Source organism: Chiloscyllium plagiosum, chromosome 34, assembly GCF_004010195.1.
Source record: "Chiloscyllium plagiosum isolate BGI_BamShark_2017 chromosome 34, ASM401019v2, whole genome shotgun sequence".
In the NCBI taxonomy this organism is placed as follows: Eukaryota; Metazoa; Chordata; class Chondrichthyes; order Orectolobiformes; family Hemiscylliidae; genus Chiloscyllium; species Chiloscyllium plagiosum.
The window spans coordinates 35,480,768-35,498,615 of NC_057743.1; the positions used below are offsets into that span (position 1 = coordinate 35,480,768).

The 17,848-nt window shown below is 38.2% G+C and overlaps 1 protein-coding gene across 9 annotated transcripts in view; it reads right to left on the reverse strand.

Annotated features, from left to right (window-relative positions):
* rerea (arginine-glutamic acid dipeptide (RE) repeats a) overlaps nt 1–17,848 on the reverse strand; it is a 558,826-nt gene that overhangs the window by 230,202 nt on the left and 310,776 nt on the right. Inside the window, exon 1 of one of the 9 annotated variants that reach the window (XM_043676160.1) lies at nt 10,270–10,406. The exons of the other annotated variants lie outside the window; for them this stretch is intronic. Coding sequence (XP_043532095.1) covers nt 10,270–10,295 — 26 coding nt within the window. The 5' untranslated portion in view covers nt 10,296–10,406. Of the gene's footprint in view, nt 1–10,269; nt 10,407–17,848 lie in introns of those variants that run through there. 9 annotated transcript variants of the gene reach the window in all.

Sequence of the window (17,848 nt, forward strand, 5' to 3'; positions counted from 1 at the left end):
TGCATCATGGTTCATTGTGAATATAGGTTCTTAAATCTAAGCAAAGAAAACTATGAACTCACGAGGGCACATTAAATATGTTGAACTGACAAAATACATTGAAAGATTTGACTGTAGAGGGGCAATGGTTAGTATTTACTGGAATACTACAACGTCTCCAGAGACATACGTTCCTTTAAGGCAAATACACAACAGGAAAGTTGACTCAATCGTGATTAACAAAAGTAGTTAAGAATTGTATGATATCAAAGGACCTGGTTTATTGGAATGTCAAACAGTAGTAGCCCTAAAGACTGTGGGCACTTTTAGACAATCAAAGGAAGGCCAAGAAACTGACAAGGAAAGGGATCTGAGAATATGAATGCAAGCTGTTGAGCATGGATAAAGACAGACTGTTAAAGCTCCTATCCTGAAAATAAAAAAATAATTTCAAGATATGACCCAATGCACATGGTAAAGAAAAAATTCAGAGAAGTTTAATAAATACTTCACATGTTTTCATGGACAACAATGCAGAAAATCTCCCAGATATACTAAGTGACCAAGTGTATATTTTACCAAACAAAGAAACCTTGGAGTGCAGGTTCATAGTTCCTGGACAGTGGAGTCACAGGTAGACAGTACTATGAAGGCAGAGTTTGGTATGCTTGTCTTTATTGGTTAGTGATTGAGTATAGGAGTTGGGTGTCACATTGCAGCTGTACAGACATTGGTTAGGTCACTTTTGGAATTGTGCATTCAATTCTGGTCTCCCTGCAATAGGAAAGATGTTGTGAAACTTGAAAGGATTCAGGAAAGATTTACAAGGATGTTGCCAGAGTCTGAGCTATAGGCAGTGCCTGGATAGGCTGGGTCCAATTTCCCTGAATCGGAGGCTGAGGGGTAATCTTATAGAGGTTTATAAAATCATGAGGGGGATGGACTGGGTGAATAGTCAAGCTCTTCTCCCTTGGTAGGGCAAGTCCAAAACTAGAAGCTTAGGGTGAGAGGGGAAAGGTTTAAACGGACCTAAGGGATAACCTTTTCACGCAGAGGGTTGTACATGTATTAGATTAGATTAGATTAGATTCCCTATATAGTGTGTAAACAGGCCCTTTGACTCAACAAGTCCACACTGACCCTCTGAACAATAACCCACCCAAACCCATTTCCCTACATTTACCCCTGACTAATGCACCAAAAACTATGGGCAATTTAGCGTGGCCAATTCACCTGACCTACACATCTTTTTGGAATGTTGGGAGGAAACCGGAGCACCCAGAGAAAACCGGAGCACCCAGAGAAAACCAGACATGGGCAGAATATGCAAACTCCACACAGACAGTCACCCGAGGCCAGAATCGAACCCAGGTCCTGGCGCTGTGAGGCAGCAGTGCTAATTACTGAGCCACTGTGCCACCGAAGGAATGAGCTGCCAGTTGAGGTGGTAGAGGCTGGTTCAGTTACAATATTTAAAAGACATTTGGATGGGTACATGAATAGGAAGGGTTTAAGAAGGATATTGGCCAAATACTCACAAATGGGACTAGATCTAGGCTGGACCGAAGGAAATGTTTCCTTGCTATACAATTCTACGACTCGTACTACTAAAGAGCTAGAAGAAATTGGCATTTGTAATGAGGCAGTCCTAGAAAACGTAATAGATTAAAGGTTGATACATCTATCAAACCTTTTGAGATATAGCCCAGTGTTGAAAGAAAAGGTAGAGTTGCTCATGGGGCATGGTAAAATTTCAGACATGGGGCCTATGAAAGCACAGCTGCCAATAAGAATTGAAACAAAGAATCTTCTCTGTTCTTCTTGCTTTGTGGGTTCATGTTGGATGGTGGCTGAATATCAAGGTATGAGAGGCGCCTAATTCACAAATGTCTGACTTATACTTACAAACGCTTGTACTTATGAACACGATTCCATATAGGGGTGTAATTTTAAAGAGCCAACAAACAAATGTTTCCTTTACTCATGAACGGTACTTTATCTTGTTCTGCGTTGCGTGCAAATAACTTGCAAACAAACTAAAGAATGGAAGCTGTCCTGGGGACTGCCTTTACAGTCAGAGATAAGTCACTGAATTGGATTTGTTAATTAATCTCCTTCACTCGAATGGATAAAGCAAGTCCTCTAAGCCACTTTCCCAATGAGTTCATTATAATTTACTGGGTAATTAGGGGGAAAGGAAAACAAAAGAGTCAGAAGAAAATAAGAGAATCTTAAAATTGTAATCATTTCTAATAGCACGTTTCTCTTAAAAGGTGTTGGAATGGTATGGTTCTTCTAAGCAACCAAGCAGCACTTATTTGATTACCACAACTAATAGGATTTCAAAAAGTAAAACTGAAATATTTACTATGCAACACATGAATTATACTTTACAAATCAGATTGTAATTTTAGCTGCAAACATGAATTTCAGTTTTATGAAATACAAAGGTAGTTGGAAGTTTCACATGGTAGCAAGGATCTGTGGGTTTATATAGCACGCATAGCTCTTAAATGAAGAAAAAGCCGACAAATGTATTTTGCTGAATCAGCTATCAGTTTACAATGTAAAACTCTGATCTACAATTTTATTATGGAAGAGGCAATTGTGATCTGTTCCTTACAATCATCTGCATTACACACATTAGAGAAGAGAAAAAAAACTTTAGTTTCGAATGCAATTACCATAATTATTCTATCACATCAGCACAAAGAAAAAAATGAAATGAACAGCACAGACCCATACAAGATTTTTATGTTTCTGTTTGTAAGTCCATCCATAAACATCAACATTTCATGATCTACAATCACTACGATCCCATGGCAATGTTAAATGGATTGAATCAAGGATTGCAACCCCTAAAACATCTTGATAAAAGCAATCCTCAGTTCAGGCTTTTGGAGGTGGAGATCTGGACCTCAAGTGGAGTCATAAGTTGAAGTTTTGAAGTTGTGAGCTCAGAGATAGCAATTACCAACTCCTCTTTCCCTTATCTCACCTGGTCTTCTCTGCTTCTGTCCCCTACCAACCAACCCTCATCCCCTCAAAACATTCACTGAGGGCTCACAATAATATACAAAATTTAAAATAGGGCATGCTGGAAAAAAAGTTTAGGAAGCACCGCAATTGTGTTTACTTAATGGTCTTGCAAAACGTTAATGCTCATGTGCTTGACCAAAAGAGCCATCTATCATTTGTTTAAATTACCACATTATGTAGAAATGCCACCTACATTTCAGATAGAGTGCAGGTCTTCTACTGCTCTGTTCTCATTTCTAGAGACAATTTAACTACAGCACTCATTCTCATTTAGGACTGACAGACAACAAGGATCCATCCACCTTTGACAGAAAACAGATTAGCATCTGTCAAGAATCTGCCCAGTTCTTCTGCAGAGAATTACTTCCTGCCTGCATTTTATACCTGTCAGTACATGTCTGAACACTATCTAAGTGAATTCAGATCGATTATCGAATGTTTTACTGCAGTAGACTATCCTGTGCTTTTAGCAGATCAACATTTAGGACTTAACAACTGACCTGACCACCCACAGACCCACTTGAGGTCCAGATCTCCACCTCCAAAAGCCTGAACTGAGGATTGCTGAAGGGTAGAATATGCCCGGTTTTGCACTCCTAACTCCTATCCCACATTATCTTATAGAAAGATTGTGGAAGTCAGTCACAAACAAAACACAGATTGACAGCGATATTTTCATAATCAAACCTCATTGCAACAACACCTAGACCGATCCAGCCACTTTAGGGGAGGCAACACTACGAGTACCCAGGGAATATTATCCAACATCAGTAACTGAAAGTGAGATGGGAAGAATCTGTTTCATGTGTTCAAACTACAGCTATTTGCTCATGGTCATTTCCAGTGCGTGAAAACTATTGAAGAAGCTAATTTGACAGAATCTGAATAACTATTACCAAATGCAGAAACAGCAGCAACTATATCACATCAATCACTGGAACAAATTTCATTAACAGCTGGATGAACTTTTTCTAAATAAGTTAATGAAGTACTAATATAATACACAATGCTCTCTCTTAACTTTGAGAAGGATAGCACCAAACATATGAGAAAGGAGCAGAAGTTGGCCACTCAGCCACCCTTGAGCCTGCTGTGCCATTAAGTTCATTCCTGATCCGAATGTGCCTTCAATCCCACACTCTCAGCTACCTCGGATAACCATTCCACCCCAACATTGCTTTGCCAAGAATCCATCCACCTCTGCCTTAAGAATATTCAAAACTCTGCTTCTGTTGTATTTTGAAGAGTCTCAAATATCCTCAAAGCTGACAGGATTGAAATTTGATTGATTGCAATTCAAGAGGAATTGGACGATGTGCTGTAAAATAGGGTTCATTCTGTCCTATTCCTCTCAAAGAGAGGACTGTAAACCAGGCGCCAAAGAGGCTGCTCCATGGAAAAGCAGAATAAATAACTTTGGGATTTTTAAAAAATTATACAAAAGAAGTATGAGTGGGTGGAGTTAGGCTCATACAGAGCCAGGGTTTTAGTTTTTGCTTTCCGTTGTTGATGTTGGGGTTTTGGAGTTGAAGTTCTGCAAAAGCTTGAGTTCTCTCTTTGCTGCTAGATTCAGTGTCCCTTCTCCTGGAATAGAGGAGAAACCAAATGAGGCAGATTGGTTTTGTTGAATTTGTCTTTGCCAAGGGTGTGTTTATGGAACACTTGAGGAATTGTAAATAATTTTTTAAAAATTATTTCAACTGAGTTAAATACTTTTTTGTTTGTATTTCATCATGTAAGAATAAAGTATGTCTTGCTTAAAAAGCCTAATATTTTGACCAATCAAATCACATCTGGAGCAGCACCTTACATTTGCCTATAAATAAGAAGTTAGGGTCTAGGCTATGTTTTGAGGGGGTATGGTCTGCTTCATAACAGGAAAAGCAAATTTCACTTTTGGCATCATAGAATGGATGAGTAAAAAAAAAAGCCAATTTTTTTTCTGTACTGTTACAACATGAGCATACAAAGGACTAAACAGCTCAAACCAGTTCTGACCCAATCCAAAACATGATATAATTTAGCAGACTGCCAAATGTATCTTTCCATGGATTCATTTTAAGTTGGCACTAATTTGCAACCACGTCTGTTCAAATTTGTGCTATCAAATTGCATCCTTTTCTACATAAAGGCACAGAAAATTAGAATTGTGGGATTAAAAAAAATCAGCATTCTGTAAATGAAGAATATATCAAAGATTAAACTGTCCACTTAGCACTTTGAAATATCATACTTGTGCGGCAACATGAAATATGCATGTTTTAATTTGATATTACTTCATTGGAAGCAAAAAGTATAGCCCAAATCATAGTACAGAAAAAAACGAAAAGAACATCAGAGTATAATCAAGGCATCATCAATGTTTTGCCCGTACCCTCATCTTATCGGTGTTTATAACTAATTGATAAACCACATCATTATAACTCTATTGGCCATTGTTTTACATTGCAATTCTGATCAGTGCAAATGCTTCTTGGTAATTTACAGTGGTACTAGTCATTTAAGACAGATGGTTTTCTATACAATGTTTTTGGGAACAACCCATATAAATTAAGTGTTCAAACTTTACCTCCCAAGACACACAATTGAACCTGAGCAAATAATCTGAACTGACATGCTACACAATACTGAGGGTGTGCTGTTTCCATCAGAAATGTCACCTTTCCTTAGACATTAACCTAAGGTTATGTATAGCTAGCTGCAGAGGTGGATATGAAAGATCCATTCGAATCATTCTAGAGTTCCACTCAAAACTGTCCAACATACATTTCTCAAACAACAATGATTGATCCAATTATACCATGCAAAATATGGATGCCTCTTTTGCCTGCATAACAACCACCAATGTATCTTGGTTATATTCTTTTGTTATATGCTGTTAAGATGATTAAAATGTGTGCCACGATAATATATAAATGTAAGTCTTTGACAGATCCAGCAGCCAATTACAAATTATCCTTTCTTCACTTTGTAACGTGTAAAATAGGTAGTTTGACTTCAGATGTTTGAGGCCAGAATTACTGCTAATTTCTCCCATCTCAAACCAAGAGATGCAGAGAGGATTGCTGCATCCTCAGTGGTACCTTGGCGAAAATTGGCAAATCTTAAGAAAACCCAAAACTTGAGCCTGGAATCTTCCTTGCATGGCTCAGCATCACTTAAAGCCTCAAACACAATGTCTGTCATTAACAAGATGGTGTTGGTTAACATCAATTACTTGCATAATTATTAATGAAATATTCTGAAATATATAACTGCCAATGCAACACCTAGTGCTCTATGTTTTATGTGGCAGACAAGTTAAAAACAAATATTGAAGCTGTTCTGAAGATGCAGAATACAAATTATAATATGACTAGGAGAAAATAATCATTAGTTTAACATCTTAACTTGTAGACTCATTTGACACAATTCAGTTATCATGACAAAACTTTAAAAACTAATTTTAGTATGTTTAAGCTGCTAATGCAATTAAGTAACTGTTCTAGTTTGCTGGTGTAACGTCAGTTTGCATATCTCCATTATTATTGCACAAAAGGTAGTCAAGAAGCTAAATACTCTCCCTTAAACAATACTTAGGTCATCAAATGAAAATTTTAAAACTGAGACTGAAGATATTTGTCTGGAACCAGGACAGGTAAATGAGGTAAAAGAAAAGAGATCAACTGAGGCCTAATTACAGAATAGCTTCAAATGGCTGAATGGGCTATTCTTGTTAAGTTTCTTCTTATGTTCCTATGATAAGTTAACTGCAAACAAAAGTTTGACATGTACTGCACTTTAATATCGATTGTCTACCCAACTATAATTTTACTTCGATTTTATATGATCAAAGTAGAATAGTCAAATTTATTGTGGACTTGCAACAACTTAACTTTTATCTGAATAAATTGTGTTTTATCCTATAGTTATAGCATGCTTAAAATTGTACAGTTAGAAGATCCAATGGACCAATGTGTCAACACAATTTTTATCACTGAGTATGTGTAGTACTGCATCAACAGCAAGTTCCCAATCTAAGCTCAATTGCCAAAGTGGAGTGGGGAAAAGGCAGAGCACGTTTTAGCCAATTCAATGTAACTTTTAGAAGCCAACTCCAGAAGAAATGAGGAAGAAAATTCTACTGTAATATTGACAAACTTGATGGTCTCTGACATATTATTTTAGAAAATCTGTTTTCTAGAAAATCAAAGCCCCAAACACTTAACCATTTGTCTTGAAAGACTGTTCTTGTTGTAAATCAGGAAACTATTTTGGCAATATTAATGTAAGTTTGGGAGTTTTACTAATGTAGGTAATGCCATAAGTATTTACATTATTTACCATAATGATTTACTTTGATTTACTTGTGAGCATGATGTTATCACGTTACTTGATCATATAGAACATAGAATATTACAGCGCAGTACAGGCCCTTCGGCCCTCGATGTTGCGCCAGCCTGTCATACTAATCTGAAGCCCATCCCATCTACACTATTCCATGTACGTCCATTTGCCTGTCCAATGACAACTTAAATGCACTTAAACTTGGCGAATCTACTACCGATGCAGGTAAAGCATTCCATACCCTTACTACTCTCTGACTAAAGAAACTACCTCTGACATTTGTCTTGTACCTATCTCCCCTCACTTTAAATTTGTGTCCCCTCGTGTTTGCCGTCCCCATAGTTGGAAAAAGGCCCTCCCTGTCCACCCTATCTAACCCTCTGATTATCTTGTATGTCTCTATTAAGTCACTCTCAACCTTCTCTCTAACGAGAACAACCTCAAGGCCCTCAGCCTTTCCTCATAAGACATTCCTTCCATACCAGGCAACATCCTCGTAAATCTCCTCGGTACCCTTTCCAAAGCTTCCACATCCTTCTTATAATGCGGTGACCAGAACTGTACATAATACTCCAAGTGTGGCCGTACCAGAGCTTTGTACAGCTGCAGCATAACCTCCTGGTTCTGGAACTCAATCCCTCTATTAATAAAGGCCAAAACACTGTATGCCTTCTTAACAACCCTGTCAATCAGGGTAGCAACTTTCAGGGATCGGTATACACAGACACCGAGATCTCTCTGCTCATCTGCACTCCCAAGAATCCTACCATTAGCCCAGTACTTTGCATTCCGACTACTCCGGCCAAAGTGTATCACCTCACACTTGTCCACATTAAACTCTATTTGCCACCTCTCAGCCCAGCTCTGCATCCTATCTAATGTCTCTCTGCAACTTACTACATCCTTCGTCACTATGCACAACTCCACTGACCTTAGTGTCGTCCGCAAATTTACTAACCCACCCTTCTAAGCCCTCATCCAGGTCATTTATAAAAATGATGAACAGCAGTGGACCCAACACCGACCCTTGCAGTATGCCGCTAGTAACTGGACACCAAGATGAACACGTTCCATCAACTACAACCCTCTTGTTTTCTTTCAGCAAGCCAATTACTGATCCAAACTGCTATGTCTCCCACAATCCCATTTCTCCGCATTTTGTATAATAGCCTACTGTGGGGAACCTTATCGAACGCCTTGCTGAAATCCATATACACCACATCAACCGGTTTACTCTCATCTACCTGTTTGGTCACTTTGTCAAAAAACTCAATAAGATTCGTTAGGCACGACCTACCCTTCACAAAACCATGTTGACTGTCCCTGATCAGATTATTCTTTTCTAGATGGTTATAAATCCTATCTCTTATAACCTTTTCCAACACTTTACCAACAACTGAAGTGAGACTCACTGATCTGTAATTACCAAGGTTGTCTCTACTACCCTTTTTGAACAAGGGAATCACATTTGCTATCCTCCAGTCCTCAGGCACTATTCCTGTAGACAAATGATGATTTGAAGATCAATGCCAAAGGCTCGGCAATCTCTTCCCTTGCTTCCCAGAGGATCCTAGGATAGATCCCATCCGGCCAAGGGGACTTGTCTATTTTCACACACTGCAGTATTTCTAATACCTCTTCCTAATGAACCTCAAATCTCTTCTAGTCTAGATTCAAGTATCTCTTGTAAAATTTAATAACAATTGCACATTGATGATTTCAGACAAGTCCATATAATTTCAAATAAAAGCTATTCTATATATTTTTTTCAAATGCCAATTCTGTGCAGTAACAACCTCAGAGGACACTGGAACTTTCAGAGGCTTCTGAGTTGACAGGCATTGTTTGATGATCCTTCCAAAGAGTAACTGCATTTAAATATATATATACACTGTCTGACGGAACTTTCATCAGACTTCGGGGTTGCTTTAAGATTCTAGTGTTCAGATTCCAACAGTGTTGACCAGAGTTTTACTGTTGCATCAATAAAACTGTTCGGCGATTGGAAGTGAAATCATGACACCCAAGCATATGGATGTAGAGTTTACACAATGTTCACAATACCACTATAGATTTATTTCAAAATATGCCACTCCTGTCATTAGTGAGCTTGTTTTCAACATATCTCTCATGAACTCTAATGCACTGATCAGAATCATCTCTAAGGTGGATCCAAGTACGTAACACAACAGATGACAATGTGCATTTACAAACAGTAAATGATGCAAGTTACAAAGCATCAGTTTCGAAGTTATACAGCTTTATTTCAATTTTATCTTAAAATTTTACACAGACACTACACTTACTCATAATATTAAGTTTTTATTTTAAAATTTTCCTTTTGCAAATTAACTTTGAAATCAAAAAGACTGAAGTTCAAGTAGCCAAAAGAACTAATATGTGAGGTCCCACCCATCACTGTAAACTACCAATAGCTGTCCATATCAAATCCTTCCTACTACCATTTTCCTAACCAAATAACTGACAGGCCCAAATAGTTCTCAGACCCACATACATCCTAAAAAACATAGATGCATTGTCTCTGCTTAAAGGAAATCCAACAGATGCAAATTATAGAAACACTGCTACTAACTCAGATTTAAATAGGTATGAAAAAGAAAATTCACAAAATGCCAGCAAAAAAAATTATAACATATTTTTGTGGTGATAATTTGATTTCTCTTTACTAGCCCTCAAATCAAAAGAAACTGCTGACAATCCTTTACTTTTCAAAATGAGAGAGAAAGACAGCTAGCTGTTCTGGAAAGAGTCACCATTTTCTGTATAATACTGATCAAACGTTAAAAAAAAAAGAGGCAAAAAGCCTTGCAGCATTAATAATGAAGATTTCATAATAAATATTTGACAAGGCAAGGAATCTACAAAATGCAGCCTTTTAGGATAGGCCACAATAAATAAGCCTACCTCCGAGGGCTGAAGAGATCATCCATGGTCAAATCAAGTCCTTTAGGTTTAATTATATCCCCAAGTCTGGTTATAGTCTGCACTGAAAGCAAAACTCTCCCTTTTTCCTACTCTCAGTACTCAAAATGGTGGCACACGCAGTCTCTGAGAGACCTCAGAAAGCTTTCACTGAGCTTGTGCTATGACCTCAGCCACCACGCAGAGCGTAAAAACTTCCCTTCAAAATGTCAGCACTGAGCATGTGCCATGACCCTGCCTCCCTCACATACAGAGCAATCAATCTTTCCCTTTATGTTCTCTAAATAAGCATGCTGAACCAGCTCCCAACTCCAGGGAGCTTTAGCGAGCATGTTGAAAGAAAAGGGCCCTATCAAGGGGGGTACTTTGACAAGCATCAAACCCCGATCAGTTCAGATTCAAGTTGGGTAGCTAAAGATGCTCCGAAATGGCTGTCACAATACGCAAGGTTAAAAGCTACAAGCAAACGTATGACTGTTATAATCCAGAATAAAAACATTATGCTCATCAGTGGTCATTCATTTCATATAAAAATTTATTGCATTCCTCCTGAATCATTGATACTTGATCTGATTACAAAAGTGTTTCAGTGGCATTCTTTTCTTGTTTAAAAGGACAGAATCGAAACAACATTGAAACCAGAGTTTGACTCTGAGGAACATTTGATAATTTTTTAAAAAATTATGATTATTTGCGTTTATGCAGCATAATTGAAGTACATGTAATGTTGGGTATTTTAAATTGAGCTTAAGAGGACAGTGTTAATTACCACAGAATTATGTAGCAGAAGGAGGCTAGTGTCCATCTCACCTGTGCCAGTTCTGTGCAATCCATTGTGCTCCCTTCTCCCAGTATTTCTACATAATCTTGGAAGATATTTACTTAAAAAGGAAAATATAAGTCCCACTTGAACATTGTTATTAAAATGGCTTCCACTATCTTTGAAGGCATTTACATATTGTTCTGACCGTTGCAGATTGCATTCAAGATAGTGTCATTTAAAAAAGATATCAGCACTTCAGAATAATTCTTGTTATAATAAACTTTGGTCTGCCTGGCCTTTCTTCCTTCCATTTGGATAGATCTCCATCCTGCTCTCATATTTCTATAGTTCAAGGCCATTTCTAAAAAACATCTCAATGTAAAGTTTAATTAAGTTGATAGATTTCTATCCAGTTGTCTCCTAAAAACATAATGGTAAATAAAAGATACATTTGGAAGATGTGACAGTAAAACTGATCAAAGCTGTACATGCTATAACAGGCTCAATCCGACTAACCATTGCCATTCTTATGGGGTTGGGTCTGTGTGTGTGGACAAACATCAGTATCTGTTAGTCTGAAACTCTCATGGCTGCTCTAAGTTACAATCTAAGGTGGCACTGTCATGTCACATGGTATATCTACATTAATATTTGTGGAATAGGACTTGAAGCCACAACACACATTCAGACCTGAAAATGCTACCATTCTGCCAAGTAGATATTATAAATGACCTGAAAAAATTCTCAATTGTTTTATTAGATTTAATTACTCAGACTTTATCAGTTGATTTTGGCTTCAAGAGTTATTTGATTTTTTTGAGTGATTAAATCCCATGCTGTGCATACTTTATTTTACACAAGTTACTACACTGACTCTGAACTTGCCAATGGACCATTAATGCATAAAGCTCTTTATATCCTCCCTAGCAAGTAATAATGCTTGTAACAAGTAACTTTGTCATCTACTTCAATGTTCCTTCAGATCAAGGATCCGTCTTTTTCCAATGAATTCCAGTTCCTCTCCTTTGCCGCTCCAACAAGACTTCCACCTTAACTCTGACAGATAGGTGTGGAAAGTTCGTGGTTTGGAGAAGTATTGATTCTGGGTGAGTGGTTTCAGTAATTACTGATTATTACTTGTTAACTGCGGTAGTGGACTGGTGGCCTCTGATGGGAGACCACTCGCGCTGGATAGCTGGCTGCTGGTTATGAATGTATGGCTTTACGAAACTGGCAGGTTGACTACTCTTCCTGGTTTATAAGGCTCAGTGACTCACTAGATAAAATAATCAGGGATGCATGCTTTATATGTCATTATATTGAGACAACAGCATATAAAAAAGCATTAATATCAGAATATATATTTCTAAACATATTCAAAATGGTTTCCATCAAATTGCTATGAGAGGATAGCAAATGTCCCTAGAAAGTACTACATGTTTACCGATTGCCATTGTACTGCTATGTAAATTGCAAACATACTGTCTAATTACCTAGGTACAAACCATATACAGAACAAAATTAGGAATGTAGCACACAGGAGCACAAATTGGTATTCCAAAACAATAGAAGGTATTTGAAGCACTGCACCATGATACTCACTCATGCAGAGATCCAGAAAAACAAAGTGAACAACAAATGCAAAAAGTCAAAAAAAAGGAAAAAAACCTCAAGATACTGAGAATGTAATTTCTAAATTAAATCAAATTAACATCAGTCTGTTATAGCTTGAGAAACAATTTCAAATAATTTGTACTACTGAAAAGTAGAACTACAAGCCATCTGAACATGGAGGGGGAAAAGTCTATTAAATATAGTTACCTCCCATTTTAAGCTAAGCATAAGACAAGCTGTGGCAGGAATTCAACCTTTCATTGAATACAGGAGTAATATCAGGAGTTTGAAAGAAATTTGTCATTTTTCAGTCAGAATCACAGTATGTGGACTTGCAGGGATATTGCCTTGGCATCTAAAATAGATTTCTATATATAATGAACAACAAAAAAGGAAGCCATCCAAAAGGGCACAGATTCACAGATGAAGCCTACCAAATTGAATGGAAATATCTGAAAGACAGAAGGTTCTTTGTAGTGCAATGGTAGCATCCCTTCCACTGAACCAGAAAACTCAGGTTCACATCCCATGTGTTCTAGAGATGAATTATAATGTTGCTAAACAGATTGATTAGAAAATCTTACTGGAAAAGGCAAGGGCCCAAGTGGTGCAAGCAATGCTCCTACCTCTTTTAATTGAGCTAATTTGCAAATGGATTACAATATTATGAAATATATGGTCAGATACTTCGGCTAGAGACTGTAAATATGACCAAAAATGAAGTTTATACTATTAAATAGAGTCAATTGAAAATCTGAGTTTGAGCCAGTGTTACTATTGTACAATTACAAACATCAAATTTACAAAAAAGTGATGATTTAGAGACTAATAACAAATATGACCTCGAATCGGTTTGAAAGATTGAGATATGTTGAGGAAAAAATATTATTCGAAACAAAAATAAAATAGAAAGAATATACAGTTTAAAAAAGTAAACCAATAAGGATGTAAATATGTAGCGCACAGGCTGAGAGAATTAAAGGCACAAGTTACATTCATTAGAGAATAAAGTCTAGTTGCAATAGTTTTTATTCAGAGGGCCATCATATCACAGTTTCTTTGAGGATCATTAACTTCAAAAAATGGAAAGAATAAATGTGTACCTTTAAAAGGGAAAGTGCTTGGGTGGTAAAGCAGAGTGCAAATGAGAGCAAATTAAGCAAATTGGCTTTTTACGTTTATACCAAACCTTCCATTCGGGTTTATGTAATGTAGCTCAAAGCCTTGCTTCTCTTTCCTGTAACCGTTACTTTACCCACTTGAGTCTGGAATTTGTTGTCCTTGGATTCAAAAAGAATATTTTGTTCTTTGTGAATATATTTGCTTGTCTGATGCGTTTTTTTGGTCTTTCTTAAACATTGCCTGGCTAGCTGCAGCCTCCAGCAAGGTAGGCCAAGGGAAGTTTCTGGTAGAGCATACAACAGCATTCAGGACAATGTTAAAAATCACACAACACCAGGATGAAGGAGCAATGCTCCAAAAGCTAGTGCTTCCAAATAAACATTCAGGACAATGTCATTGCAAATTCTATAATGTCAAATTCTTGACTTTAAGTACATACAAAAAGTAGTTTGTCAGATTTGCTAATAGCAAATTTGAAAATCTATTGTCTGCTGATACATGGAATGCCATTGTCTGCAAGCCACTCGCCATCCTGACTTGGAAATATAGCATCATTTCTTCACTGTCACTGGATATAAATCCTGGAGTTCCCACCTTAAGGGCATCAGGCCGAAGGCCTGAAATCAGTTGTGTTAAAGGGCAGAGGGGAACAGCAGGGAATTAGGAAAGCTAACACAGACCTGTTGCCATAATGTTATCGGGGTCTATAGCCTTTGGCATATCCAGTGCCTTCAACTGGTTCTTGATGCAACATAGAATGAATCAAATTGGCTGAAAACGAGTATGTCTTATCGGAGAGGGAGGGGGCCAAGAGGGAAGTGAGCAACAGGAAGGGAAGCAGAGAGAGGGGGTTTGCTTATGAGGAATGATCGGACAATCGTGGCCTGTATCTACTACAGTTTAGAAAAGTAAGATCCTGAATGGTCTTGTCAGAGTAGACATGGAGAAGATTTTTACTCTCATGGATGATTCCGGAACTAGAGTCATCATTTAAAAATCAGATGTCTCCCAGTTAAAATAGATGAAACCCAAAAGTTTGGCTCCAAGAAGCTGATGAGACTTTTGGAACATTTCTTGAAAAAGGAGGTGGAAGCAGAGACGCTCAATATTTTTAAGACAGAGGTGGATAGATTCTGATTAAGCAAGGGATTGAAAGGTTATCAATGACAAGCAGGAATGCAAACTTGAGGTTACAATCAGATCAGTCATGAATGGAGAAGGTGGCTTGATGATGTCACAGGTTTTTATCTTGCACTCATCAGGACAATTTGCAAGAATAACTAATTTCACATTTTACAAAGGGACTGTGTGGTTTTCGTTCTGGATAAAGCATAAACAAATAAAAAAGGATAATACTGCGTTCATTGAAAACGCTTTCACAATGTTCACAGTGCCTTTTTTCATTCCATGGTGTTAAGCTCATTATACTAATGAGCTGAAGAACAAATGATTTATATGAAATTGATGGATAATTAAGGTGAAATTTTATGACACAATGTCACATAATTTCTGAACTCATAAGTGACATGGTGGTGCTCTCCCTGTAGAAACATAAATTAATTTACTTGTTCACAGTTCCCTTCTGTTTACCAACTGCGAAAGGTCAGCATTTTATTTGGATGCAACCAAGTTAAATTGCAGCAAGAAATGAAGCACTTGAAAAGGAATTTTACTGAAAAATTATTTATTTTCCAGTAATCCAGTATTTGGTGACATCCACAGTGTTTAGGAGAGATGCAGAACAGAAGACTGAAGAGTTGAAAATTCAGTTTAAAAATGGAATTAAGCAGAGTTACAATTCAAATCTGGAAAGATTTTAGGATACTGTTCTGTGAATGAAGAAAGGGAGCTAACAAACAGAATATTGGAGGAACTCATTAAGGGTATGTTGAAATAAAGGTAAAAGAATAATCAGGAAAAGAGTAGGATCCATTGAGGGTAATTTGTATGCAGTCCCAGAGAACAGAGGGAGGGTCCTAAATGAATAATTTGCATCGGTGTTTATTGGTGAGAGGGACAATGACAGTATACAAATCTGGGTGAAGAACTAAGATTAGATTCCCTCCAATGTGCAAACAGCCATTTGGCCCAACAAGTCCACACCAACCCTCTGAAGAGTAACCCACCCAAACCCATTCTCCTACATATACCCCTGACTAATGCACCTAACACTATGGGCAATTTAGCATGGCCAATTCACCTGAGCTGTACATCTTTGGATTGTGGGAGGAAACCAGAGCACTCAGAGGAAACCACGCAGACATGGGGAGAATGTGCAAGCTCTACACAGACAGTTGTCCAAGGCTAGAATCGAACCTTGGTTCCTGGTGCTGTGAGCAGCAGAGCTATCCAATGAGCGACTGTGCCGCCCTGTACTAAAAGCATAAAAAGAGAGATGACTCTGAGTGATCGGGCAGCATTAAAAATAGATAAATGGCCAAAGCCAGGTGAAATGTACCTCAGGCTATCCTGCGAGGCGAGGAAGGACATAGAGGCAATAGCATTAATTTTCAATTCCTGTCTGGCTGTCCTCCGCTCGTGTGGCACTGTTATTCAAGAAGGGAAAAACTGGGAAACTACAAGCCAATCAGTGTCACCTCAGTGGAGGAGTAACTATTGGAAGGAATGTGGAGGGACAAAATCAATCTGCAATTGGAGAAGCACAGATTTATCAAGAATAGTCAGCATAGTTTTAAGAAGAGGTCATATCTGACAAGCTTGATTGAATTTTTTGAAGCGGTGACCCGGTGTGTAGATAAAAGGACATGCACTTGACAGTGAACTTGAACTTGAGTGACATTTTTAATAAGGACCATAAGGAAGACTGATAGCAAAGGTAAGAACTCAGAGGATCCAAGGAAACGTAGCTAATTGAATCCAGAATTAGTTGAGTGATAGGAAGCAGGTGATGGTCGACTTGTGGCATGGTGTCTGGAAGCCTTATGTCCAGTTCGGTTAGATTCATACTGCACAGATATAGACCCTTCAGTCCAACTCGTCCACGCCAACCAAGTTTCACCAACTAAACTGGACCCATTTTCCTGGAGTTGGCCCATATCCTTCTAACTCTTTCCTATTCATGTACTTGTCCTAATGTCTTTTAAATGTTGTAACTGTACTTGCATCTACCACTTCCTCTGACAGTCCATTCCATTATCAACCACCTTCTGTGTGAAAACGTTGCCAGTCAGGACCCTTTTAAATCTTTCTCCTCTCATCTTAAAAATATGCCCCCGAGTTTTGAGCTCCTCCACCCTCGGGAAAACATCTTTGCTATTTACCTTAAGTATACCCCTCATGATTTTATAAACGTCTCAAAGGTCACCCTTTCACCTCCTACATTCTAGTGAAAAATGCCTCAGCTTATTCAGCCTCTCCTTATAACTCAAACCCTCCAGTCCTGGTAAAATCTTTTCTGCTGCCTCTCCAATTCAATAACATCCTTTCTATAGCAGGGCGACCGAAACTATATTTACTACTCCACAAGTGACCTCAACATGACATCCCAATTCCTATACTCAATAGTCTGGGCAGAGATCTGAAACAAAGAATTAAGAGGGCTAAAAGGGGTCATGATATATCTTTAGCAAACAGTGTTAAGGAAAATCCCAAAGCCTTTTATTCGTATATAAGGCGCAAGAAGGTAACTGGAGAAAGGGTTGGCCCACTCAAGGACAAAAGGAGGAAAGTTATGTGTTGAGTCAGAGAACATGGGTGAGATTCTTAATGAGTATTTTGAATCGAAATTCACCGAGATGGACATGATGGATGTTGAGGTTAGGGATAGATGTTTGATTATTCAAGGTCAAGTCAACATAAAGAGGGAGGAAGTGTTGAGTATTCTCAAAGGCAGAGCTGAAAATGTGTTGCTGGAAAAGCGCAGGTCAGGCAGCATCCAAGGAGCAGGAGAATCAACATTTCGGGCATGAGCCCTTCTTCATGAATGAGGAGAGTGTGCCAAGCAGGCTAAGATAAAAGGTAGGGAGGAGGGACTTGGGGGAGGGGCGTTGGAAATGCGATAGGTGGAAGGAGGTTAAGGTGAGGGTGATAGGCCTGAGTGGG